The sequence below is a fragment of the Molossus molossus genome, unplaced genomic scaffold (assembly GCF_014108415.1).
Source record: "Molossus molossus isolate mMolMol1 unplaced genomic scaffold, mMolMol1.p scaffold_m16_p_9, whole genome shotgun sequence".
NCBI lineage: Eukaryota > Metazoa > Chordata > Mammalia > Chiroptera > Molossidae > Molossus > Molossus molossus.
Genome location: NW_023425403.1, coordinates 61,059,606 through 61,085,643, shown reverse-complemented (window position 1 = coordinate 61,085,643; position 26,038 = coordinate 61,059,606). Strand labels below are relative to the sequence as shown.

Genomic DNA, 26,038 nt, shown 5'->3' with positions numbered 1-26,038 from the left:
TACCTCAGAGTTTCTATTTTTCTCTTAAAACTCCATCTCTTCACTCATTATAAAATTATGTTTTTCCTTAGGATATGTTAAAGCAAAGAAAGGAAGAACAAAGCTTTCCATGTTTAAATAAACAAAATCTCTTGTCCCCCTCAAAAAATGTTCATCGTCTCATGTCTCACCACTCTGTCCCACCCGCCCCACCTGACATCATTCCACCCCAGCTGGGGTTAGAGCAGTTCCTCTGGGTACTTTCCCGCTGAGGCTTTCCACACGTGCCGTTTCCTGTGCCTGCGTGTCTGCCCAGCTCTTCACCTGGTGCCTCTGCTCATTTCACAGCTTTTAGCTTTTTCCTTTCATAAACTTTCATAGCAGACTATACTTTGTATTCACTGCACTTATCAAAAGTAATTATTCGGATGATTTCTGTTCAATTGCCAAGTCCGTGAGGGCATGTATGTTGCCTTCACGTAGTGTCTTTCACACCATCAAGGCACTCAGTCAATATTTACTACGTGGATACTTGGAATTCTATTTGATTGTATATTCCTGCACAGCAGTGATCTTCATGACCTTGGATTTGGCAATGGTTTTCTTAGCTGTGAAACCAGAAGCACAAGCACCTGGAGGAAAAATAGATAAATTGGATTCATCAAAATAAATAACTTTTGTGCTTCAAAGGACACAATCAAAAAGTGAAAAGCAACCATAGAGAGGTAAAAAATATTTGCAAATAATGTATCTGGTAAAGGCCCAGTAGACAGAATAGATAAAGACTGTTACAACTCAATAATAAAAAGACAAATAATCCAATTAAAATGGGCAAAGGATTTAAGTAGATATTTCTGCAAGGAAGATACACAAATGGCCAGTAAGTCCACAAACAGATGCTCAACATCATTAGTCTCCAAGGGAATACAAATGAAAATCAGAGTGAGTTGCCACTTCACCAGGATGGTTAGAATAAAAAAAGTCAGACAATGCACGTGTGGACAAGGATATGAAGAAATCAGAATCCTTGTACATAGCTAACAAGAATGTAAAATGGTGCAGTCACCTTGCAAAACAGTCTGCCAATTCTTCAGATAGTAAAACACAGAGTGACCATGTGACCCAGCCTTTCCACTCCTAGGCATAGACCCAAGAGACAAGAGCAAATCTCTAGTGACAAACCTTCCCCTTACGGTTTGCTTTGTCACATGTCTCCAGAAGAGGTCATTGTCTCTGGTGCCATGCCAGATTGGTGAGGACAGTACCTTAAGAGTATTTTATGTAAGTTACAAAGTACTTGGATTTTATAATATTTTTTTAAAGTTTCTTTATTGTTGAAAGAATTATAGGTGTCCCTCCTTTTATCCCCCATTGACCCCCTCTTCATACTTTTTGAGGTAGTTAGATCAGTATTATTATTTGTCTCTATTTTACAGATGAGGAAAATGAAACCTAGAGTGAGAGAAGGTATCTTCCCTGAGGTCATACCACTAGTTAGTGACAGGAATCATATAAGGAGTTGGCAGTTATCACAAAACAGTTTTTGATATTTTAATACTGAATTGTATTTTTACATTATTTTAAGTATTTTTATGTGGGCATACCTTCACCTTAAGGGGCAGTTTATTTTTCCCTGGCTTGTGAACAACCTTGTTTGTTTCCATATTTTGGGCATTTTTATTTTATGTGCTTTGACTTCGTGCTGTAGGAATTTTTTTTTTAATCCTCACCCGAATTACGGGGCGGGGGGTGGACTTCGACGTGAGAGAGACACATCGATTGGTTGCCTCCCACATGACCCTGACCAGGGACTGAACCACAACTGAGGTACGTGCCCTTGCCTGGAATCGAACCTACGACCCTTTGATCCACAGGCCGACGCTTTACCATTGAGCCAAACCGATCAGGGCCATGCTGTAGGATTTAGTGTTTCCAGGTAACTAGCTGTTGGCCCTCTCTCTAGCACCCCTGTGTGCGAGTCTGCAAGCTCTGCCAAAGAAGAACCTTTGCAGAGTGCAAACACATGGCATACTCCATTCTGAATTGTTTTTCAACATTTTATCATGAAAGTTTTCAGTCAACAAAGTTTAAAGAATTTTACGGTGAATACCTAAATTCCCACCACTTCTTTCATGAATAGTTTACTGTACTTGCTTTGTGATCTGTTCCCGTGTCTTTCCATCTATCTATCTATCTATCTATCTATCTATCTATCTATCTATACTTTGAGATATTATTTGACATACAGTGAACCACACAAATCTTAACTGGATTACTTACTGAGTTTTGACAAGTACATACACCTGTATAATCCAAACCCCTATTGTGATATATCACCTCAGAAACTCCCCTCATACCCTTCCTCAGACAGTCCTTCAACACAGTTCTGAGTCCTTTCCACTGTAGATTAGTTGTGCCTATTTGGTAACTTCATGTAAATAGACCCCCCCAGTATACGCTCTGTGTCCTACTCTTCTTGAGATTCATCTGTGTTGTGCATTTTAGTAGTTCATTTTATTGTAATGATGAGAGGAAATACATTTTTTATTTTCAAAAATGCTTTATAACAATTAGCTTTTACATAATATTGCTGCAAACCAAGCAGTTTTCAACTGCTATAACAGGGGAGTGTATTGCCCAAATATTTAACTGGGGTTATAATTTCTAGTTTGGACTCTTCAATTTTACCTATTAGATAAGACAGCCTCTTTCATAATGTTACTTTACTTCATGAATATGATTAAAGCTGTGAGATTTTATCTCAAGATATTAATTTGTTAAGGCAGTTTATTTTGTGATCTATAAATAAAATTCTTATTTCCTATGTAACTTTATAAAAATTATCTTTTTCATAGTCGTGCTGGTATAGAGGATTCTAAGAAGTGGGGGATGCTGTTTCTGGTGAATCAGTTATTTAAGATTTACTTTAAGGTATGCTTCTGTTTGAATGCTTTATATATATATCTTTATACATGTTCTTTCTTCCTGTCTTCCCAGATACTATTTTTATTAATTATTAACTTGGGAATTGGTCATCACCTAGTAGTATTTATAATCCTAAGAGCTAATGTTCGTTAAGTCCTACTTAGTGCAAGGTACTATTGTAAGTAGTGTTGTCTTGTTTAATTAATCCTCAGCCCTATGAGGTAAGTGCTGTTAACTCCAGGGGAAAGTAAGGTGCCTGCACTGCATATAAAACAGTGGGCCCGTGTGGTGAACTGAGCTTTAAGTGAGGAGTTTCACTCCAGAGACTTTTGCCTGCTGCCATAATAATTAACTGTGGAACAGATGGGCATGTGGTTGGGTGAAGAAATCATTCTTTGGTATGTGACGTTGGCCAGGTGGAGAGCAGCTATGTCACAGACCAACAGCTGGCACCTGGCCCCTCTGGGTGGGCCTTCCATTCAGGGGAACATCTGCCCTGGAAGCAGCTCTGTCTGATGCGATTCTGAGGGCTTTCTAAAGTGCATGTCATCTGTGCCATACAGTTTGTTTTGATTTTAGTATTAAATAGTCAACTTTGATGATGTAATGGGCTTTGTAATTCCCAGTTTAAGGGTACATATGCTTAGTAAAGTAGAAGTTTAAGTTTGTCCTGCCTGTTTTTTTAAATAACATTTTAAGTGGATTGTAATTTGCTGTAGATCAACAAACTCCATTTGTGTAAACCTCTTATCAGAGCTATCGACAGCTCAAACCTGAAAGATGATTATAGTACAGCACAGAGGGTGACATACAGATACTATGTTGGACGAAAGGCCATGTTTGATAGTGACTTTAAGCAAGGTATGTTATTAGTCCTTTTATCCAGTATTTTAAAACCATTGCATTCTGAACAACTCTCTGTTAACAGTTTCAGAGAACATAATTACTGCATTTTATTATTACTTAAGGTAGAAAATAGGTGTAAACCAAGTTCAAGTTACATTGTTTTTTATTTTCGACACTAAAGTTGGTTAAGTAAAGAGAAAATTGTATTTGAAGTTTCTTAATCCATACTGGGTCTCCAAAATACATGCAGACTGTTATCCTGGACATCTTTTCTTGAGAGGTAATTTAGCAGCAGTATTCTTGGCATTTAATATAAATAATTGTTTTCTCCCTTTGCCTGTGCTGATCATGTTGGCACAGGACGTGGAGACAAGGGCAGCACTCAGCCCGGCTGCCGACTTGCTGCTTAGAAATCACATGTGGAATGCCCAAGCTAGCACTGGGAATGTGTCCTTGGTGTCATCTTTGGTGTTTGTGGCTACAGGTGATGGTGACATTACCATATCAGAGTGGCGCTTTCATGAAATTACAATATTAGGTAGTTTATTTCATTAACTTTCTCAAGAACGCGATGCCAGCTTTTTCCTTTTTGAAACTTGATTAGCTGGCATGAGGTTGTTTTCTATGACCTTTTTTATTTATTTTTTATTTTTAAATGTTTTTATTGACTTCCGCCCCCTACTGGGGATCAAGCCCGCAGCTTGGGCATGTGCCCTGACCATGAATGGAACCGGGGCCTCTCAGTCCATGGGACAATGCTCCATCTGTGGAGCCATTCCAGCTGGGCCTTATGACCTCTTTTATCGTACTCAGACCAGACTTTTTAAACTCACTTCAACAAGTATTTGCATTTGAAACAACATAACTTCAGGCAATACAAGATACATAAAATCACTTTTCTCTCCATGTCTTATAGCCATGGATACACTAATAACATAGTAATTTCTCTGGTTTTTTATTCTATAGGCATATGCAGACCAATTTCCAATTTTCTTTCACAAACATTGTCATAGATCTAGGGCTTTTAAAGATGGGCTTTCCTTGTTTAATCTTCATCAATGCTTTTTTTCTTAAAATATGAAGCATAAGAGTAAAAGTTTTTAAATGACATTCTATTGAACTCTACTGAGGCATTAATTTGTTTTTCCTCTGACGGTTCATCGAGTAGTATTTTTGAATACCTAACATAGCAAGAAATGATTTATTAATATTAATGGTAGATATTTATTGTTTCTGAAAATTTTAGAGCCTTTGTGTAAGGGTAAATGGTAGAATAAGGAGCAGGGAGGAAACTTCGGTAGCATTGTATTGTATAGACATACAAAGGTGAGATGCTGTTGGTCTGACGTTTGCCCATGTCTCTGTAGCTGAAGAGTACCTGTCCTTTGCCTTTGAGCACTGTCATCGTTTGAGTCAGAAGAACAAAAGGATGATTTTGATTTATTTACTTCCAGTAAAAATGCTATTGGTAAGTGATTGTTATTTGGTTCTTATAGATCCTTTTGCTTTGAAGAAGTTTAAAGACTTTAAAATACAACAGATGGTATGTAGTTGATCACAGTCCGAGCTGCATATGAGCACACCCCAAAATAGAGGAAGAATAGATTTGCATGTAGCCTGAACCATGTGTTTTCATGATTGACACTTCCAGATTTTTCTTAATATATGTATGTGTGTGTGTGTGTATATATATATATATATTTTTTTTTTAATTGATTTTTTAGAGAGAGAGGAAAGGAGAGAGAGATAGAAACACCAATGTGAGAGAGAACTATTTATTGATCGGTTGCCTCCTGCACTGCCCCTACTAGGGATCAAGCCCACAACCTGGCCATGTGCCCTGACCAGGAATCCAACCGGGACCTCTCAGTCCATGGGATGACACTCAATCTACTGAACCACATCGGCCAGGCCCAGATCCTTCTTTAAAGGTTTTGTTTGTGTTTCCTTTCTCTTTCAAGTATCTAATTAAAAAATTTAACATAATGTAAAACAAAATAAGTTCATAGTATTTCTATTTCTCCTAAAAAAATCTACATTAATAGACATGAATTAGCCAAGAAAGAAAAATGTCATTCCAGCAAATCTGTAGGTGTCTTATTTGGTTACCAAAAGCTATTTTGATGCTTAAAAGGCAGTGACAAATAACCCGAGCAGTGTTGCACAGTAGTTGGAGCAGCATCCCATGGACTGAGAGGTCCTGGTTCGATTCCTGGTTGGGGCATAGGCCCAGGTTGTGGGCTTGTTCCCCCAGTGGGGAGCATGCAGGAGGCAGCCAGTCAATGTTTCTGTCGCACATTGATGTTTCTCTCTCTAAAAAATCAATAAAAACATTAAAATTTTTAAAAAGGCAGTGACGGATAACTAATTTGTAAATGGACTAAAACAGTCTCAAAGTGTTTTCTTTCCTCTCATGTAGATTTTTTGAAGTTATCAAAGCAATACACACATCTGGTTAAAACTCGCAGTTCAGGACAGCTGGTAATGGAGGAGCAGGTCGTGCGGTACACGCCTTCCCTGCTTCTAGCTCCACTTCACAGAAACAGCCGGTGTGATTTGTTTAGCTGGTTCTTCTAGGAGTTGTTTCTGGATTTCCAAATCTGAATTTAGAAATTTTTTCAGTTATCACTCCCCTCCTATGTTATAAAGGATAAGAGACATGGGAAGGTCAAGATCAAGGTCATATGTAACTGATTTCTGATTTCTAGACCAGCCTTTTCTGTTTTCTAGCATAATATAATGTTTTTAATTCTTGTTCAGCTACTTAAGAAATTCTAAGAAACAGGGTTTTTAAAAGTTAATTCCTTGATACAGATTTTATCAAAAACAATTCTGTTAAAAATGAAAGGGCTCTTATTCTGGAAAATTAATTCTTTGTCTTAGGGTCATATGCCAACCATTGAGCTTTTGAAAAAGTATCATCTCATGCAGTTTGCTGAAGTAACCAAAGCTGTAAGGTAGAATACTTTATCCTTTTCCATTTGAGATCTTTTAAAATATAAAATTAATAAAATTTCACACATGTGGGAGAACTAACTGCTTTTGTTGTGACCTTGTCTCACGTTCTGTTCTGTGACCGTGCCTGCTGCTCTTCCCCATCACCCAGTGAAGGCAATCTGCTGCTGCTGAACGAGGCTCTTGCGAAGCACGAGACCTTTTTTATTCGCTGTGGCATCTTCCTTATCCTTGAAAAGCTTAAGATTATCACCTACAGGAATCTTTTTAAGAAAGTGTAAGCAAAGAACTTTTAAAAATAAGTTTAAACTTTTAGTATGACTCATGCATTGTAGTTGTCAGGTTATGAAAACTGTTACAATAACAGGTGTTGTGTCTTCTGAGATGGGGATGTCTGTCTGTGTGAACGAGGTCCCATCGCTTTTTCATTAATTGTGTGGAATAAAATCAGATTTCCCCGGCCCACCCACTGCCTAGCAGGCCTTGGTGCTGCACAGGTGAGTGAGCAGAGGCTCACTTATGGGAGGAATAACTCGGGTTATGCATGATAAAAAAAACTTTGCAATAGATGTTTTTAAAAATTATTTTTCCTTTATTGATTTTAGAGAGGGAGGGAGGGAGAGAAAGAGAGATAGAAACATCAATGAAAGAACATTGATTGGCTGCCTCCTGCATGCTCCCCACTGGGGATCGGGCCCACAACCTGGGCAAGTGCCCTGACCAGGAATCAAATTGATGACCTCTTGGTGCATGGGTCGACGCTCAACCTCTGAGCCACACTGGCCAGGCTGCAATAGATATTTTAAAGTGCCAACCCTAAGAATAAAATATTTCATTTTATCACAGCGTTTGGGACTAATTGTTCATTTCCTTTATTCATAATCAGTTAAACCTCTCCCTGCCACTCCTATCAAAAAGTTGAATTCTTCTGCAGTTGTTTTTTCCATGTAACACTGGAAGTTGACTCATCCCCCAAGCCTGGTCCCAACAGGTTCTCAGTTAAACTTCAAACAAAGGCAGAATTTTTATAGCTGTAGGTAGTATATAAAGAATAGAAAGGACCATATTTCATCAAATCCATAAGACACTATCCATTTTAAGATTTCAGAGATGTTAAAATGTGAAAATACCTGCATCTTAGATTCAATGAAGTATTCAGTAAATATAAAAAACTATATTTGTACCATTGGCTTTTTTAAATTGAAAAATCAAAATTATATATAATAGCTCTTAATTTAGAGTGTATTTAATAGGTGGAAGATTTTTCTTTATTTCTTTTGAACAGTGGTTTATTAAAAGATGTATTTTCTACTGACTCAGTCAGTACATGTTTTTTTTAACCTTTGAAGTACATGTATCCTGTTGGTAACTACTATAAATCTCTGTTTCCCTCTTCCAGGTACTTGTTACTCAAAACACACCAATTATCTCTGGATGCTTTTCTAGTTGCCTTAAAATTTATGCAAGTGGAAGACGTGGACATCGATGAAGTCCAGTGTATTCTGGCCAACCTGATCTATATGGTGTGTGAGCTCCTTGGTTCAGTTTAGGACTTGGTCTAGAATGTGCAGCTTTGATGCTGTGTCGTTCAAGTTATTATCAGGCCTTTTGCTTTTGTGAAGGTATTTTCTGATAGAACTAATTTTGTCACAGGAAATACCATGCTAATCAAAGGGCTTTATAGGGGGTGTGGGTGGGTGGATATAATATGTTTCTCTGTTCTCCATATATGAGTTTATTCATTGTCCTCCCAATAACTTGAACTGTGACTGGGGAAGAATGCTTATGCCACGGGAATAAGTAACTCAGCATCAGTAGTGTGACTCAGAAACATAAGCCAACCCTCTGTTTTTCTCTTACAGGGTCACATTAAAGGCTATATATCACATCAGCATCAGAAGCTAGTTGTTAGCAAGCAAAACCCATTTCCTGCACTGTCTACAGTGTGTTGAAAAGGAATGTGTTCCTCTATTTACTGTACTAAGGAAATCAGTCCTTTGCCACGACGTTGTTTTCTGCAGCTGGAATCTCTTTGGGGCTCCTTTCCCAGGGACATTGAGACTGAGTTTGCCAGCACACACAGCCACCTTGACATTTCCTCATCACTCGTAACCAGAGTTCGCCTTGTGGGTCTTGGAATTCCTTTTTCAGACATTGCAGACCCCTCCTTTGACTCTGGAGTATTGGTGAAACTTCTGTGAAGGAGGCTCCGTCTCCTTTCCTCATAAAAATTATTCATAAATGCATCTTTGTAACTTTTTATATAATTCTTTCTATTAAAGAGGCATTCTGAATCCATACAAGTGACATATTATTTATTATATCCTATGGGAAACCAAATTTTGCTGAGACTTTAGATTCACTCTTTTTCCCCAAAAACTGTCCTTACTATTGGTTTGCATTAAATTAGCCTCTTTATTTTTGTCAAGGTCCTTTCAGAGAAATGGGCCAGTGCACCTGCAGATTGGCAAAAAAAAGTTAAATCTAGGGTTAAAGCATAATATCAGAAGTGAAGAAGATACATAGTGTGTTAAAACCTGTAATAGTTAAAAATCTGAATTGTGTATAAATTTTCTATATTTCACTCAAAAGAGTGTTTAGCCCTGGTCGGTTTTGCTCAGCGGTTAGAGCATTGGCCTGTGGACCAAAGGGTTGTGGGTTTGATTCTGGTTGAGGGCACATGCCTCAATGGTGGTCCAGTCCCCAGCACTGGTCAGGAGACATCCAATCAGTGTGGCTCTCTCACCTGAATGTTTCTTTCTCTCTCTCCCTCTCTCCCTCCATTCTGAAAATAAATAGAAAATATCCTTGGGTGAGAATTTAAAAAAACAAAAAATGTTTAAATCAATTCACATTTTTAATTCCTTGAAAAAAAATCCTCTCTACTCTGTGTAATGAGGCCCTGCCAGACCACTGTCACACTTTCTTATGTGTCTGGAGTTAGCTGTCCTCTCCTTGCCCATCTGCTGGTCTAACTGGTTGACAGAGCAGTTAGCCTGTTGAAGCTCTTTTATTACACTCAAGGAACCTGGTGAATTAGACATATTTTTTAATCCTCACCCAAGGATATTTTTCTATTTATTTATCTTCAGATAGAGTGGGAGGGAGAGAGAGAGAGAGAAACATCGATATGAGAGGGACACATTGACTGGCTGCCTCCCACATAATCCTGACCACAGCTGGGGACAAACCACAACCAAGGTACGTGCCCTTGGCCAGAATCGAACCTAAACTCATTGGTCTGCGGACCGACTCTACCACTGAGCCAAACTGGCCTAGGGTAGAACTAGAAATTATATGCACTTAATTGATGAGCAGTTTTGCTACTTCCTTAATTTAAGTAAGAGTTAAGAGGTTAACTTAAAAGTAAACATTTGTATCCATTGCTCTCACTTTTCATTTTGGCACAAACTCGGGCCTCCACATGTAGTTCCAGTCTGCAGGGAAGCAGTTTGGGCTGGACTCAAATTCTACCTTTCTACTGCGTGTTGAAGCCAGTCTTTGTGATGACAGTAGATAATCCCTATGATTCAACACTGTTCTAATTTCTAACTCAGCCCTGTTTTGGTAGATGCTGTTGTTATTTCATTTAGAGCCCAGGAGGGGCTTGAAGGTGTTAAATAACAGCTAGCGGTTTCAGAAGCAGCGTGGAGAGGCTGAGCACTGGCTCTGATCAGCAGCTTCCTGGAACCTGTTTGGGAGGTGTCCCTCCACGGAAAGTGCCTTTCCGAGCACATGGCCCTGTTTGAAGGCCCCCTGTTGTCTGTATGTCAACCTTATGCTTCCTAATCCTGTCTCTCAAACTATATAACGTTTCTGTAAGTGTTACTGTATTCTCCTTTGCTGACTCTTCTAGTTGCTTCTTCCAACACCGAGCACACGGGCGATTGCCAAACCTGGCATAACTATGAGATCACTTTTTGTCTATAACTAGCAATTCTTAGACTTTCATCCCAAAGGCTTAGTAATAAGCATGTGTTGTTAGACTAAACTGTGTCCATTGATTGGTAGCATCAAAAAGCATTAGATTTGGAAAAGGGAGGAATTTAAGAAACTAGGCTGTTACAACTGACAGGATTTTATTTAATGTATCTCCCATTCTCTTAAGGTCTCTGTTTAAATAAAGAGTCCCAGGGACAGAACTTTTCACAGTACTCAGTAATGAGCTCATAAGCCAGCGATTTTCAACCCTTTGCATCTCGTGGCACACACAAACTACTAAAATTCTGTACACACCAAAATACATATTTTTTGTCAATCTGACAAAATAGATTTTGATTTAGTCACACAGGATGGCTATTGTGTTTGTTGTCATCTAAAAACAATTTTTTTAAATTGATTTTGGAGAGAGGAAGGAGAGAGGTGGAGAGAGAGAAACATTGATGAGAGAAACATCATTGATCAGCTGCCTCCTGCATGCCCACTACTGGGGTTCAAGCCAGGAATCTCTTGGTGCATGGAATGATGCTCAACCAACTAAGCCAGACTGGCTGGGCAGCTGTTGTCATTTTTATAAATTTAACAGTCTAGGGGAAAAGAGGTCAGTACCCCTAACTAAATAGTCAGGTATTGCATGTTTTAAAAGTTCTGGCACACCCATTGAAAATCACTGTCATAAGGAGTAACTGATGATTTGTAGACTGAGTGGATTGTTCTGAAGCAGTCACCTGTTTGCTGTGAAACTTCCATTTAACTCCATACCATCCCACCACATCTTTTATCCTTTCTGATGATCTGGGTTTTGTCACTTCATGATTTGTGTGAACCAAAGAGAGTATCTTGAAACCTTGGTGAGAAGAAACTCCTGTCCGTACTCTGCTGTGGGCACCGAGCACAGAATCCCTGTCAAGAACCAGGTGCCTTTGTGTTTTCTGGCGACCACACTGCCTTCCACCCACTGCACCCCTCCAGCCGCTGCTCCCCTCTCGCAGTATGTCCTCGTTGTGACTGTCACATTAAGTGCTGTGCCACACTCCTCGCTGTCCATGTGTGTGACTGGCAGCTGTGTCGGCACATTGCCCAGCTCGGAGCCGTTGAGGGTCCAACCGATGAGGAGGCCCCGTGTCCCTGGGATGAGGATGCGCTCCGCGAAGTCCCTCTCGGGCATACAGATGGGGAGCCCCATGTCCGGGCACTGGATGGGCAGCTCCAGCTCCAACAGTGAAATGTCATTGTCCCCAGTCTCTTCTTCATACCTCATGTGCACATGGATGCTCTTCACCTTGACTGTCAGCGGGTCCTTACCTGTTCTAGGAAAATCTGAAATAATAGGCAATCACTGGTCTCTGCAGTCTGATTTTCAAGGTTGCAATAATAAGAGACTAATTTCTCAGCCATGTGACAAGGCAGAGGCTGGAACTGATAACACGGGTCGTGGCTAATTGCACTGATCTTTCTTCTATGGAATGAAAGGGAAACTACAGAATGAAGTATTTCAACTAATTCCTTGTACTCTTTAAAAATATCAAAATGAGCCCTGGCCGGTTTGGCTCATTGGTTAGAGCGTCGGCCTGCGGTACAGAGAGACCCGGGTTCGGTTCCCGCTAAGGGCACGTACCTCGGTTGCAGTTTGTCCCCGGCCCTGATCGGTTGTGTGGGTGGCAGCCACTCGATGTGTTCCTTTCACATCGATGTTTCTCTCTCTCTCTCTGTTCCTCTCTCTCCCTCCCACTCTACCTGAACAAAAAATGGAAAAATGTCCTCGGGTGAGGATAAAAAAATAAATAAATAAAAATAAAATGAATTATTTTGGTGAAATGGTAAAAAAAAAATAAGTAACTTCAGGCTAATCAAAACTTGGCTGTTAGAAGTAGTTTTTCAGGCTGACATTTTGTTGACTGAAAAATATTAAAGGATGAGGAGTAAAATATATTAAGGTTCTTCAGAATCATCATAGAGCACTTTGACAGATCATCACTGAACCTTTGCAACCTCCCTACAGGATAGAAATTCCTGCCCATTTTTCACTGATGAGGAACCAGGCCCTGACAAAGTAGGTGGTGAGCCCCATGTCGCAGCCATGGTCTCAGGTGACAGAGGGGAGTCTGAACCCGGACCTTCTGAATTTAGTCATCTGTCTTGTACCCCAGCAACTCCATTTCAGTGTCAAGTTAAGTTATATTTCTATCGGCCGTGATTTCCTCAGACTGAATATTAGCATTTGCCTGCTTGCTATGCCTAGATGTTTCACCAGGTATTTTACATATGCTTTCTCATTCTAGAATGAGAAATCTCAGTCGTGTCGAAACTAAATTCAGTTCTGTATTGCATTAAAAACAAAGTTCTAGTTTTTAAATTTTCATTCTACATAGGATATTGTTTATTTCCAATGTGGTCTTACAAAAATGCTAAAATACTTACTTGTTTTCACACTAATATTTCTGTGTAACAGTGAACATTTTGCTGTTGTCAGCACAAAATTTTCCTGTATTATAACACCACCACAGAAGTCTTTTCCTTGGGAATTGGTTAGTTTTACCTTAAAAACACAAAACAGACAATAAACACTTTGCAGGTTTAGGGATAGTATAGTCTAGTAGCTAAGAATGTGTGCTCCAAAGACCGCCATTGAGGGGGTGTGTCAGCTGAAGGTACAACAGACTGTGTAACAGCAAAGATGGACAGAACCCTAAAGCAGCCACTCAGCAAAACAGAATTCTAGCTAGTAAGCCAACAAAGAAGGTAAAATGGAATAAAAAATATATGTAAATAATCCAATAGAAGGCAGAAAAAAGAAAAATGGGAAAAGAACAGATGGGAGAAATAGAAAACTAATAGTAAAATTAAGAATTTAAACCTAGCCCTGGCTAGTTTGGCTCTGCAGTAGAGTGTCGGCCCGCAGACTGATGAGTCTCGGGTTCAATTCTGGCCAAGGGCGTGTACCTCGGTTGGGTTGCTGTTCATCCCTGGCCCTGGTCAGGGTCGTGCAGGAGACAACCAGTCAGTGGGTCCCTCTCATGTCGATGTTTCCCTCTCTTCCTTTCTCTCCCTCTCTCCCCTTCCCACTCTGTCTGAAGATAAATAGAAAAAATATCCTTGGGTGAGGATTAAATTTTTTTTAAAAAAGAATTTAAACCTTACTAGATAAGTATAAAATGGTCTAAATACCCAATTTAAAAAGCAGGGATTTGTCAGACTGGATAAAATTGAAAGCTAATTATATACTGCCTATAATAATGTAAATATAAATATGATCTAAAATTAGAAGATTAGAAGGAAATTACATGCTAACACTAATCAGTAGTGTTAGGGAGATTTCAAAGAATATTACCAGGGGTATAAAACAGATGAAATATGAGGTTATTTTGAGGATTAAATGAAATAAAACGTGTCCTTCACAGCACAGGTGCTGGCTCAAGAAATGTTCATTATAATTTCTAGCTTAATAAAATAAAAAATGCTGAACAAAGTATAAATTTTTTTTCAAATTTAATGTAGCCTCATTTCTGGAAACCTTAAATGCTTATTAATAGTAGTTGCCATTTATTGACTACAAAAGTCAGGTACATTTTCTTTTTTAAAAATATTTTTTCTTGCCCTGGCCAGTTTGGCTCAGCGGTTAGAGCGTCGGCCTGCGGTCCGGAGAGACCCAGGTTCAGTTCCCGCTGGGGGCACGTACTTCGGTTGCAGTTTGTCCCGGACCTGGTTGGTCGTGCAGGTGGCAGCCACTCGATGTGTCCCTTCACGTCGAGGTTTCTCTCTCTCTCTCCCTTCCTCTCTCTCCCTCCCACTCTATCTGTACAAAAAATGGAAAGATATCCTCGGGTGAGGATAAAAAAAAAAATAAATTTTTTTCTTTTTACTGATTTTAGAGAGAGGAAGTGAGAGGGAGAGAGAAAAACATCGATGAGAGAGAACATTGATTGGCTGCCTCCTGCATGCCCCCCACTGGGGATCAGGCCCACAACCTGGGCATGTGCCCTGACCAGGAATCAAATTGATGACCTCTTGGTGCATGGGTCGACGCTCAACCTCTGAGCCACACTGGCCAGGCTGCAATAGATATTTTAAAGTGCCAACCCTAAGAATAAAATATTTCAATTTATCACAGCGTTTGGGACTAATTGTTCATTTCCTTTATTCATAATCAGTTAAACCTCTCCCTGCCACTCCTATCAGAAAGTTGAATTCTTTTGCAGTTGTTTTTTTTCCATGTAACACTGGAAGTTGACTCATCCCCCAAGGCCTGGAATCAAACCGGCGACCTCTTTTGGAGCATGGATCGATGCTCAACCACTGAGTCACACCGACCAGGAAGATACAGTTTCTTTAATCCTCACTGCAACTCTTGTATTATTATCTTTATTTTATAGGTGGATAAAACCAAGTTTAAGGGAAGTTGGCATTTTCAGCATTAGTCTGCTAGATGCAGATTAGACTACATTAGTCTGTAAAATGCAGTGGAACACAGTGCCTATTTATTATCTAGAATGTAAGAAAGAAGTTGTGAAGATAATTTCAACTCTGTATCCTAGGCCAGGTAGTTAATTCAGTTAAATAACTTCAGAACTATTTACTGTACCAGAGTAAAAGCTAATAGTATTTAGCTTGCTAAATCTGCATGTCTCCAAACATGTTCGATTTGTATATAGAGAATGTTCACCTCACAGGTAATAGCTCCTGGTCTCATTGAATAGAAATAACACTACTTCTATAGATGAAAATAGCAATCAAGGTTCCCTTGAGTGGGCTGGGAGACTGAAGACTGTGCTCTCGGCTAAACTAACCCACCACTGTCTTATCGTGCTGGTTCAAGTGCACAGTCACCGTCCACCTGTCCCCTCCCCCCATGTTCTGAGGCCTGTCTTAGTGCACTTGAACGTGAGTATGAATAATGGGTCTTAGAAAGCTTAAGGAGAAAAGGCAGCAGAAAGTCAAGTTCTCCAGCTGATAATTAGACCACGCTGGTTTGGTTACTTTTCATCATTTTATGTCCCTTCACTTGGTTTCCTTTCTCATCTGGATTATTACAGTAGTCACTGAGCTCTGTTCAGTTGTCTGCCCAGGCCTCCACAGAGCAGCCAAGTGATTCCGCTAGCTTAACCAGCTTAAAATGTTAGCCCTGGCCGGTTTGGCTCAGCAGTTAGAGCGTCACCCTGCGGTCCCAAGAGACCCGGGTTCGGTTCCCACTAAGGGCACGTATCTCAGTTGCAGTTTGTCCCCAGCCCTGGTTGGGTTGTGTGGGTGGCAACTACTCGATGTGTCCCTTTCACGTCAATGTTTCTTTCTCTCTCTTAGTCCCAATCTATCTGAACAAAATATCAAAAAATGTCCTCGGGTGAGGATAAAAAAAAAAAAATGTTACACACACACACGAGGCCCTCTAGAAACTGCTAACGCTAGGCTGTCAACATGGTAGGCACATGTGGTTACTGATTATTTGAGAGGTAACTGGTCCAAATTAGGATATTCTCCAAGTGTGAAACACACCCCAGTTGTCAAAGATTTAGTAATGAAGATGTAAATATCTCAATTTTTTTATATTTGTTACATGTTGAAATAATGGTATCTAGACATATTAGAGTAAATAAAATAAAATACATTATCCAGCCCTGGCCAGTTTGGCTCAGCAGTTAGAGTGTTGGCGTGCGGTTCACAGAGACCCGGGTTCGGTTCCCACTGGGGCATGTACCTCAGTTGCAGTTTGTCCCCGACCCTGGTTGGGTCATGCCGGCAGCAGCCACTTGATGTGTCCCTTTCATGTCGATGTTTCTCTCTCTCTCTCCCTCCCTCCCACTCTATCTGAACAAAAAATGGAAAAATGTCCTCAGGTGAGGATAAAAACAAAACAAAACAAAAAAAATACATTATCCAAATTCATTTAATCTGTTTTACTTTCATTAGTGTGACTAGGAAATTTCTGTTATGTGTGTGGCTTACATTCTATTTCTATTAACAGGGCTGTTCTGAAGAGTGTGCTTTAGGCAGAAGGAGATGATCTGCATTCGAGGCAGGGAAAATTGAAAACAGGTAAAGTAAAACCCACATGAGTGGTATAAGTCATAATAATAAAATAATACCTATTTTGTGTAGTTACTAAAAAAGCAAGAAAAGAATAAAATACTGGTTAAAATAGCAGAGGGGCCTAGTATGAGGTGCTTGAAATAATTTAGGAGAGGGGGGATACTAACTTTATTTATTGACATATTAAAAATGAATGTTTAACTGTCCAGAGTAGTCATTAAATAGAAATAGAATGTTTAACTTCCAAACCAGACAAGGGGGAGACAGGAAAATAACAAAAATGAATGCCAAAGGAGAGAAATTTCCTGCACACAATGATGGAGCTGGGGTTCCAGCTGGGGGGCTGGGGAGTGGAGCCTGCGTCCTTCACCCTGGCCACCTGCCTTCCCTGTGTTCGCTTGCCAGACCCCATGTGAGCTCATCCACCCACGTGCAGCTCCAGGATGCTGTGTTCTGAGAAGGATGGCATTGGGAACAGTTTTTGAACTCCGTAAGAAAGACCCTGGGTGGCTATAAATAAAACTATGTTTGTACTTGGTGAGAGAATGAAGACAGCTAAAGTTGTGAATTCAGCACTAGAAAGTGCTCTGAAGTATGATTTTGAGATTAGTTAATAGTTCACAGAAATTAGGACGCCTCTTTTCCTTAGTCATTACGTTTCTATTTGGTAGGCAAAGATGACGGTCACAAATAGGATGAAATCTGTAACAAAAAGTTAAAGCATGTTTATAAAATGTTTCTGGTACCTGCCATGGGAAAATCGGAAGATTCTGCTTGCTCTTCTGGGCTGTCATGATGCATTCAGAATTCAGGAGTCCACACGCACACTTCTCTTCATTTGTGGTGACAACATAAGAAAAGTCAGTGCCTTCCAAGTCAAACATTGGGTTTTATATATAACTACTTGAATCTGGCTTCTTAATGCCCTTTATTTTGAGATAACCCATGTGGACACAGAGCAGAGTGAAATTAAGTCATCTGCTCTTGGCGCCTGTGGGTTAGCTAAGGTACTGCTATGACCCAGGCAAACTCCAGCGTGGAGGCACAGAGGGCTGGCCGGGTCATAGTGACTCCTCATCTCCTAGGGAAGAGGTACCTTTTCAAACATGATTGCAGGAGAAGGAGCCGGGTGTTGACGGGAGCTGACAGGGTAGGAAAGACAGACACCTTTTCTCATTTCTCATTGATTGAGAACTCACCGTGTGGGATGCACGATTTGTGGTCTTGGCCCAGTGCATACCCCTTTGCACAGCTGCACATGTAGGAGGCCTGCCCCGGGAGGCAAAAGTGTTGACACCCATCAGTCCTCAATGGGTGACATTCATTTTTAGCTGAAAGGGAAAACCAGAAGTGCTAACATGGAAATAGTTGTTTTTAAATTTCCTTGCACCTTGGGGTTCTGGACTTTCAGTCCAAACGTCCTGGTTCTTTTCAGAGTTTGGGTTCCTTATAGAAGCAGTTCCCACACTTCAGTCTTCAGGAATGTGCATGGAGAAATCAAAGGTTTGGTGGGTGACAACCCTTGTATTTGTCCTCAGAAAACGTCACGTGGTCGTGGGAGAATGTGCACACATGTTGTAAGGCATTTGCCCGTTCCCCTAACTTCCACTTCCTGCCGCAGCGAGGGGCGGGTGGGGTGGGAGGGTTCTCATGACCCCATGAGAGTGGCTCAGTAGCTGGGATGGGGGAAAGGGACACGTGTGGGGTGAAGATCAAACCTTGCTTTGGCACGTAGGTTCGGGATGTCTGTAAAACATTACGGGGCTCTCAAGGTGGCGGGTAGAGTGGAAAGCTGGACTTTGGAGGAGAGATCTGGGCCGGAAATAATATTTTCCCTCAGAAAATGGACTCTGTATTGACCAGAGGCATTGAAAGGATTAAGAGAGTTTATTTCCAGATCTGATCATTGTTGATAGGAAACTGGTTTCTCCCTACGCCCATGAGGAATATTAGTTCATGAAGCTGTAAGTCTCGTACCCATGCCTACCTCTGAGCCAGCCTGTGTGTGATTCTCCCGGACAGACTGACCCTCCAGATCCCATCACCCCTGCTGGGAACGGGTCAGGTTCTAGGAATTCTTGAGAGTAGATTGTAAATGGTTTAGGTGGGGGTGGGTTTGGGAGGACAGGAAGGGAGTCTAAGCCACGGAAAGTAGAGGGAGGTGGATTTGGAAGGCAGGAGGACCATTCACAGAATGATTTCCAGTGGAGAGCTGGGCTGGAACTGGTTCCCGCGGGCACCCTTTACTAACTCTTGGGAGCCCATCTCTGTGCGTATGGGGTGGGCCGGGCGGGGGGCTCACCGAAGGCGCAGTTCCTGCCCTCGTAGCCTGAGGAGCAGGTGCAGGTGTAGCTGCGGACGTGGTTCTGGCAGGACCCGTTGTTGAGGCAGGGCTGGGAGATGCATGGGGAGCCACCTGCCAAGAGGCCTGTGAGAACCTTGTGCAGGTGGCATCATCGGGGCCTCCTGACATCCCCTGGCCCTGCGGCCCGGATGCCAGGAGGCTGGATCAGGCTGCCTCATGTGTCCCCTGAGTCCCACCAGCCCATGTGTGCCCACAGTGTTTGTCCAAGTCCCCTTCCTAAGCCTCCTTTCTTCGCTGAGCGACCACGGTGCTGGTGACTGTTGCTGCCACAGCTCTTCTCCTGATCCCCTCTCCCATCCCTCTGGCCCCAGTCACCGTGGGCTGCTGGGAGCTCCTCTCCAAGGGACACCCAGCAGCCCCCGAAGCCTAGGCTGAGCTGTCACTTTCTGCAAATTACCCAGGTTCTCACCCTTCAGCAGGAGGCCCAGGGAGCCTGTGAGGCCACAGGACCCAGAGGAGCTGCTCTGGATGGGGGCTCTCTGGCCTCTGCCACCTACTCCCTGATCCCGGCAGGACCTTGGGAGCTTTCCCACTCTCCCTCGTCCTTGCCCTCAGGGAGTGTCCGGGTACCCAAGGTTTGAAATGGGGAGTGCCTTACCTCATCTCAAGGAAAAAGAAGAGGAAATAACCCTTGCGAGAGTTGAGGAAAGCCACTTACCCATATACTTTTCCCAAAAGTCCTCCTGTAAAATTAAAATATAAAAGTGTTGCAAATCGGCTTAATGATAAAAAGATGTTGACTTTATCCACTTAGTGGGAAAATACTACTTGAAACAGAGAATGCAAAATTCTCTACTTAATATCCTATTTAATATATAGGTAACACATCCTACTTCAGGTGGATTTACTGTGACCTGTTTAAGGAAGGAGAAATGACAGTCTGTGAGGTGGTACGAGGTCATGACCACGCCTCCCAAGGCCTCCCTTCCCTCCTCCAGGGCGCACTGGTCATTCACGTCCTTAGGCTACAGAGTGCATGATGCAGACACAAAATATTAACATCCCTTTTTATAAGCCAATTAAACAAGGATTAAAATGTCAGAGTGTGTATGTGTGTGGAAGGTTTGTTTGGGTGGGGTTATCTATCATCTGGACAATTACTCAGAACCGAAGCCTAGAAAGTAAATGAGTGATTGTGATCTCCCCAATCATACTTGTAACAACCTGAATGATGTCACGAGTCACACGAAGAGCACAATTTTCCAAATGGACCTCAAGGGTATTATGCTAAGTGATTAGTCAGACAGAGAAAGACAAGTACCATATGGTTTCCCTTATATGTGGAATCTAAAGAACAAAATAAATGAACTAACGAAACAGAAACAGACTCACAGATACAGAGACCAGACTGATGGTTGCCAGATGGGGGAGTGGTTGGGGGACTGGGTGGAAACGGTGAAGGGATTAAGAAGTACAGGTTGGTAGCCCTGGTCCGGTGGCTCAGTTAGCTGGAGCATCGTCCCACACACCAAAAGTTTTGGGTTCGATTTCCAGACAGGTCACATACCTAGGTTGTGTGTTTGATCCAGTTGGGGTGCATCCGGGAGACAACCAATTGATGTTTCTCTCCCACATTGATGTTTTTCTCTCTCTCCCTTCTTCTGTCTCTAAAATCAATAGAAACATTCTCAAGTGAGGATTGAAAAAAAGTACAAATTGGTAGTTATAGAGTAGTCATAAAGATGTAAAGTACAACATAGGGAATATAGTCAATAATATTCTAATAACTATGTATGGTGTTAGATGGGTACTAGATTTATCAGGGGCACCACTTCATGAATTATATAAATGTCTAACCACTATGCTGGACATCTGAAACTAATAGAAAATAATATTGACTGTCAATTGTAATTGAAAAAATTAAAAAACCCACAATTTTCCTTTTACCAGGACAGTTTTTTGTTTTGTTTTGTTTTTCTATTCTCACCCAAAGACATTTTTTTTTTCATTTATCTTCAGATAGAGCCGGAGAGAGGGAGGAAGAGAGAGAGAGAAATATCAATGTGAGAGAGACACATCAACTGGCTGCCACCCACATGACCCTAACCGGGGCCAGGGCCAAATTGCAACCAAGGTACATGCCCCCAGCGGGAACCGAACCCAGGACTCTCTGGTCTGCGGGCCGATGCTCTAACTGCTGAGCCAAACTGGCCAGGGCTACCAGGAAATTTTAATTTATCCTAGTTTTATTAAAGGTGGTCTATTTCAGAAGAGTTCTCTCATCTATAAACATGCAGAAAATAATGATTTTTAAAAATATAGTAGAGAAACAGTTCAATATTTTATTTAGAATAACTTTAAATATTGCTACTTTTATATGTAAAACTAGGAGATCTTTATTGAATATTTTACTATTCTGAAATACAAATACATATTTGTCCTGTCAGGTTTGACTTGCTTCTCTCTATCTTCTGATAAGGTTATGAGTAAGTAAGAATGGTTTGCTTATATTATTTAGAGTATACATAGAGTCACATTTAATCCAAATTGTAGATTACTACTTAATCCAAATGATAGATTATGAGAGATTTTCTTACTATATAGGCACTCTTGAGATTTTTGTTTCTTAAAAATTTGTTGATGTGTTGAAACAACTAGGACTCTATTAAAAACGTCAAATTCTGTTAGTCATGACAAGCTGAGTGATGTTTGTGATGGGTAAATTTAATCGATGTGCTAATTTGGTTAATCAGAAGGAGTTTAGGGGTGTGGAACTGAGTTAGTATCTGGGTCCCCTACTTATAGATGTGGAAAATTATTTTATTTCTCTGTCTCTGTTTCCTCATCGGTAAAATTAGGATTAAGTCAACCCCACAGGAAAGTAAACGGGTTATTAATTTCTCCTCATCTCTGAGAAATTATGCCCTCTAAGGCAGCAGAAATAGGAATAATCAGAAAGTATGTGAGTTCATGGTAGGGGTACCTACAGTGGTCACATCATCTTCAAATACTTCTCTTGCTTCTTCATAGACACAAATTTCTTCATAACATTCTTTTTCCAAATTGCCCTCAAAGAGCTCTTCCAGAAGGTAGGCACCAGCTCGCTTCTGTCTTACCAGAACTTCATTTGCTTTCGAGGCAGAGAGAAATGCTGCGGAGCAAGATAAGAACGTGGGTGCTGTCCACGCTGACAGACTTCCTGGGGATCAGAGTGCATGGCTGCGACTGCCTGACGTCCGCCTGTGGCCTGGCCGCCGCCTTTCCTGTCCCCGCCAGACCAGGCTCAGCTCCCACATGCCTGATTTTCTCTCTGAGCTTCTCTTCTGGGAGGACCCCAAGGGACACCAACATTTCTAACAGATTTGTCATAAACGATAACGAGATCATGGGGTCTCTTTTGGGAGCTGAGTTAAGACCTGCTGACCACTCAGGGGCTCCTCTGTCCTAGGAAAAGCCCCCTGGCAAAACCCACACTGTCTGAAAGGACACAGTGAGGAAGAGGACACCAACCTGAGGGCTCGACGCAGTGGAGGACCAGGAGGAAGAGGAGCAGCTGGACGCAGCCTGCCATTCTGACCACAGCCCAGGGACAGGTCTGCCAACACCGGGGCCAAAGTCCGCCCTGGGCCCTGCTCACAACGCTGGGAGGTTGCTCAAAACGACCCCCAGCTGTAAAATGTGGAGCCAAGCAGGAGACAGAAGCTGAAACGAGAAAAACGTCTCTCACCAAGAGTTCGTTTCACCTGGCCACTGGGATAACGTGCGCACAGGCCCAGCATCAGGAATTTTATTGGATATATCCAACGTGCTAAACATGTGCTTCAGTTTTGTGTTTTTCTGTTCAAGGCAAAGAGGGGGGAAAAAAGGCGGAGAAACAAAAGCCAAAGCAAAGAGGGCTTTGGTGAGGTACTTAGGAGACAGAGTGGGTTGACTTCTTTGGGGTGAGGTCAGGAGGTCCTGTCCGAGGAACTCTGGTGACAGACCCAGGGAGAGCCGATCCATCCTCGCACACATGCACAGCCTGGGTAACAAGGTCTGGTGGGCCTCCACCTGAGCCAGGTGTCCTTGGCCTGGGGATACAGCAGTGAGCAAGACAGTGGCCTGGAGCCTACGTTCTAGGTGTGTGTGGGAGCGTGGAGAGAGGGAGGGAGAAATAATGTCCCATGTCACTATCAGAAAAAGAAGAGCAGATGATTGGGTACAGAGCAGTATGGGGCTATTTCAGATAAGCTGAAATAGAGGCTCCCTTTGGGAGAGAAGTCTGAACACAGGGAGCCTCATGAGCCTTATGGGGCAGGGGGTGGGGGTGGGGGTGACTGAGAAAGATCCCCAAGGGCACAGAATACCAAGGCCTTGAGGTAGGAGGCTCTGCTACCTACCTACCTGAGGTAGGTCAGTGTGGGGAGGGCGTCCACAGGAGGGCAGCAGAGGACCCTAGATCATAGAACTGGAACCTGGATGGGGAGAGCCAGGGGTCAGCAAGCTTTTCTGTGAAGGGCTAGAGAGTCAGCCGAAGCCCTGGGGCCACACCTAGTTCTCGGTGAGTCCAGCCGAGCCAGGTTTCCTGAGGTGCCAAGTGCCACATGGAAGAGGTGACGTAGAGGACGTTTTGTGAGAACCAAGTGTGTCTTTGAACCAAGAATCACACGCAGCATCGCAAGGTGATTAATTGTTCCGAGGAGAAAACAAACTCACAGCTCACTCTACTCATTCCGGGTCACACGCTCACCGAGTGGATGCTCTGTCTCCCTGACTCTGTCTCTGTACCTCTCTCTCTCCTTTCCTCCTCTCCCCTGCACCCCATATACAGAGGATTCCCTTCTGTTGGGGCATCTGGTGAGACGCTCTGTCCCACCCTTTTCCACGGACCCTGTTCGTTTCCTTCAAAGACTCAATCAGTGTCATTTCCTGGATGTTCTGGGGCTTTGACATGGACACTTTTGGGGCATCCAGGCCTTCGTCAGCTGGATTTGCCCAACTGACCTCTCCCCGTTCAACAGGGGCAGACCCTGCAGCAGTGATGTGTGTGTCCTGCCCACTGCTCTGCCCAGCACACCCGACAGCACACCTGGCCACTGGGATGATGTGCGCACAGGCCCAGCATCAGGAAGCTGCCCTGTTTGAAATGAGGCCATTCTGGAAGGATGCTCTGAGAGTGTCAGTAGCATGTTTCTCAACGACTTTCCGACTTTCCGCCGGGGTGGTGGTCCTTGACAGCTTGCCTCACTCGGTGACTCCTGTGCTGGCTGTGGCAGCAGGGGTCCTGCTGAAATGGTAATTTACACCCTCCCGTTCCCCTTCAGGGGGCTCCATGCAGACGGGGACAGAGAGCAGCCCCTCCCACCCACACGGTCCCATCCCTGGTCCTGCTAGAAGGCCTCAGCCTGGTGCTCCGCGCCTGCAGGCCCAGCCTCAGGTCCGGACAGACCCTCCAGGGAGCCAGCGGGCCCTGCATCGGGAAGGTCACCCCTGTTCTTGTGAACCTACTGCCACCACTAGTTTTGAAGCACCACGCTGGGCCCAGCCCCCACGCAGCTGGCTGGCACTCTCTCCTTTGCCTCCTAACTCACGCTCAGCTGGGCCTCCCTGTCCCTTCAAACCTCACATCACCGCCCAGAACCCCTCCGTGTCTCTGGGCAAGTGTGCTCCCTGGCTGCTGTCACCTTCCTTCTTCTGTCCTCGGGCACTGAGTGCGCGGGCGTGTGCGTGTGTGTGTGTGTGCGTGTGTGCGCGCGTGTGTGCGCGTGTGTGCGTGTGTGTGCGCGTGTGTGCATGTGTGTGTGTCAGGGGAGGCAGTGCCTGGTGAGAAGATGGTTTTATTGTAGTGCTGCAACCTCTCCCTCACTCTCAGGAGAAAAACACCAAACCCGTACTTTGTCCCGCTCTCTGGCTCCTCACCCTTGGCTTCTGCCAATCGCTGCGCCCTCAGGGCCTCACTCCCACACCGAGCAGCCCCTGAGCCGACTTCCCCGTGAAGCTCCGGCAGGAGCCGGGAAGGGCATGTGCCCCCACACAAGCTGCGGCCCGTGTTTAGGGGTAACACGTAGGGATGAGGAGGCTGCCGTAGCTCTGTTTTCCCAGGAAGACAGTCAGTCACACAGAGGGAGGTACGTTGTTCAGGGCACACAGGGACCAGCAGGCCTGGGCTGACCCGTCTGTGGGTCCCAGGCCAGGACCTCCCCCGGCACTGCTTCCCCTGCTCCTTCAGGCCTCCCTGGATGGGGAAGATACGCAGACCCACGGAGGTGACGGAGGCTCCCCCTGCCCTTCTCTCTGCCGTGCCTCCGTTTCCCTTCCTCTCTGATACATGCATGGACTCTGTTGCCAATAATAGTGGCCCACAGTGAGAGATCAAGTAGTAACAGCAAAGGTAAGTTTTATTTGTGAATTTTCCCCAAGTTGTCTCTGAACCCCAAACCACCTTTGATCTCCAGAAACAGGAAGTGAAGTCTGGGGTGTGCCCCAGACAGGCCAGGCAGCTGCAACGAAACCCTCAACCCGACAGTACGGTGGTCTCCTGCCATCGAGGCCTTTTCTCCAGGAAGGGCCCCGGGAGCCCGCTGGACAGTGGCTCCTTCGAGGAGGAGTCCAGGCGGGCAAGAGGAGAAAGTTCCCCTCAACTTTTCCTGCTCTCCTCAGACTGTTTCTGGGAAACATACTTGTCCACATTGCTTTTTCTAACCTTGCAATGTCTCTTGTTAACAATGAACTCTAACCTTGCAATATCTCCTGTTTACAAAAAAAAAAAAGCCACTGACATTTTGGGCAGTTTTTGCAGTGGGACTTTGAAAGTTTGCTTAGCAAAATTACGTAAAATGCAAACTATACAGGGACATTTGGAACACGCTGGTCAGGACTGAGGTGACCTTTTCCATTTTCTAAAAGCGCATTTGGTTTTCATGACCATTGAAGTTGAGGGCCTGGAGCCGGTGTGGACAGGACTTGGATGGCAAGGGACTTGGTATTTAGACATGACTCAGTTAAAGAGAGGGGAGCTCTACCGCAGTCCCCACCAACACACACTGCACAGGCAAGGGTCACCTGAGAAACTGCAGAAGCGTGCGG

At 43.3% G+C, this 26,038-nt stretch overlaps 2 protein-coding genes across 21 annotated transcripts in view; one reads left to right on the top strand and one right to left on the bottom strand.

Moving 5' to 3' along the window:
• The window catches only part of PCID2 (PCI domain containing 2), a 56,577-nt gene that overhangs the window by 24,404 nt on the left and 6,135 nt on the right, over positions 1 to 26,038 (top strand). For 7 of the 20 annotated variants that reach the window (XM_036249642.1, XM_036249637.1, XM_036249634.1 and 4 more), the window contains 7 exons: positions 2,835 to 2,910; positions 3,624 to 3,765; positions 5,118 to 5,218; positions 6,634 to 6,707; positions 6,857 to 6,982; positions 8,105 to 8,228; positions 8,568 to 8,983. In XM_036249642.1, the coding sequence (XP_036105535.1) occupies positions 2,835 to 2,910; positions 3,624 to 3,765; positions 5,118 to 5,218; positions 6,634 to 6,707; positions 6,857 to 6,982; positions 8,105 to 8,228; positions 8,568 to 8,657 (733 nt within the window). In that variant the 3' untranslated portion in view covers positions 8,658 to 8,983. Of the gene's footprint in view, positions 1 to 591; positions 705 to 2,834; positions 2,911 to 3,623; positions 3,766 to 5,117; positions 5,219 to 6,633; positions 6,708 to 6,856; positions 6,983 to 8,104; positions 8,229 to 8,567; positions 8,992 to 12,646; positions 12,698 to 16,603; positions 16,681 to 26,038 lie in introns of those variants that run through there. The other 13 variants (XM_036249638.1, XM_036249647.1, XM_036249631.1 and 10 more) reach the window with 12 other exon arrangements.
• Positions 11,450 to 22,544, bottom strand: PROZ (protein Z, vitamin K dependent plasma glycoprotein). The gene is made up of 8 exons (XM_036249649.1): positions 22,484 to 22,544; positions 21,961 to 22,124; positions 19,692 to 19,716; positions 18,971 to 19,084; positions 17,868 to 17,999; positions 17,415 to 17,500; positions 13,066 to 13,183; positions 11,450 to 11,964 (listed from the first exon to the last, which is right to left on the bottom strand). Exons 1-8 carry the CDS (start codon positions 22,542 to 22,544, stop codon positions 11,450 to 11,452), a joined length of 1,215 nt encoding a protein of 404 aa, XP_036105542.1.

What these genes read in the sequence shown, in the direction of transcription:
- PROZ (XM_036249649.1), bottom strand. Translation starts at nt 22,544, where the DNA reads ATGGCAGGCTGCGTCCAGCTGCTCCTCTTCCTCCTGGTCCTCCACTGC. An exon ending in CCACTGCGTCGAGCCCTCAG is followed by an intron (nt 22,125 to 22,483) that starts GTTGGTGTCCTC and finishes CTTGCTCCGCAG; the next exon opens with CATTTCTCTCTGCCTCGAAA. An exon ending in GGGCAGGAACTGCGCCTTCG is followed by an intron (nt 18,000 to 18,970) that starts GTGAGCCCCCCG and finishes TTTCCCTTTCAG; the next exon opens with CTAAAAATGAATGTCACCCA.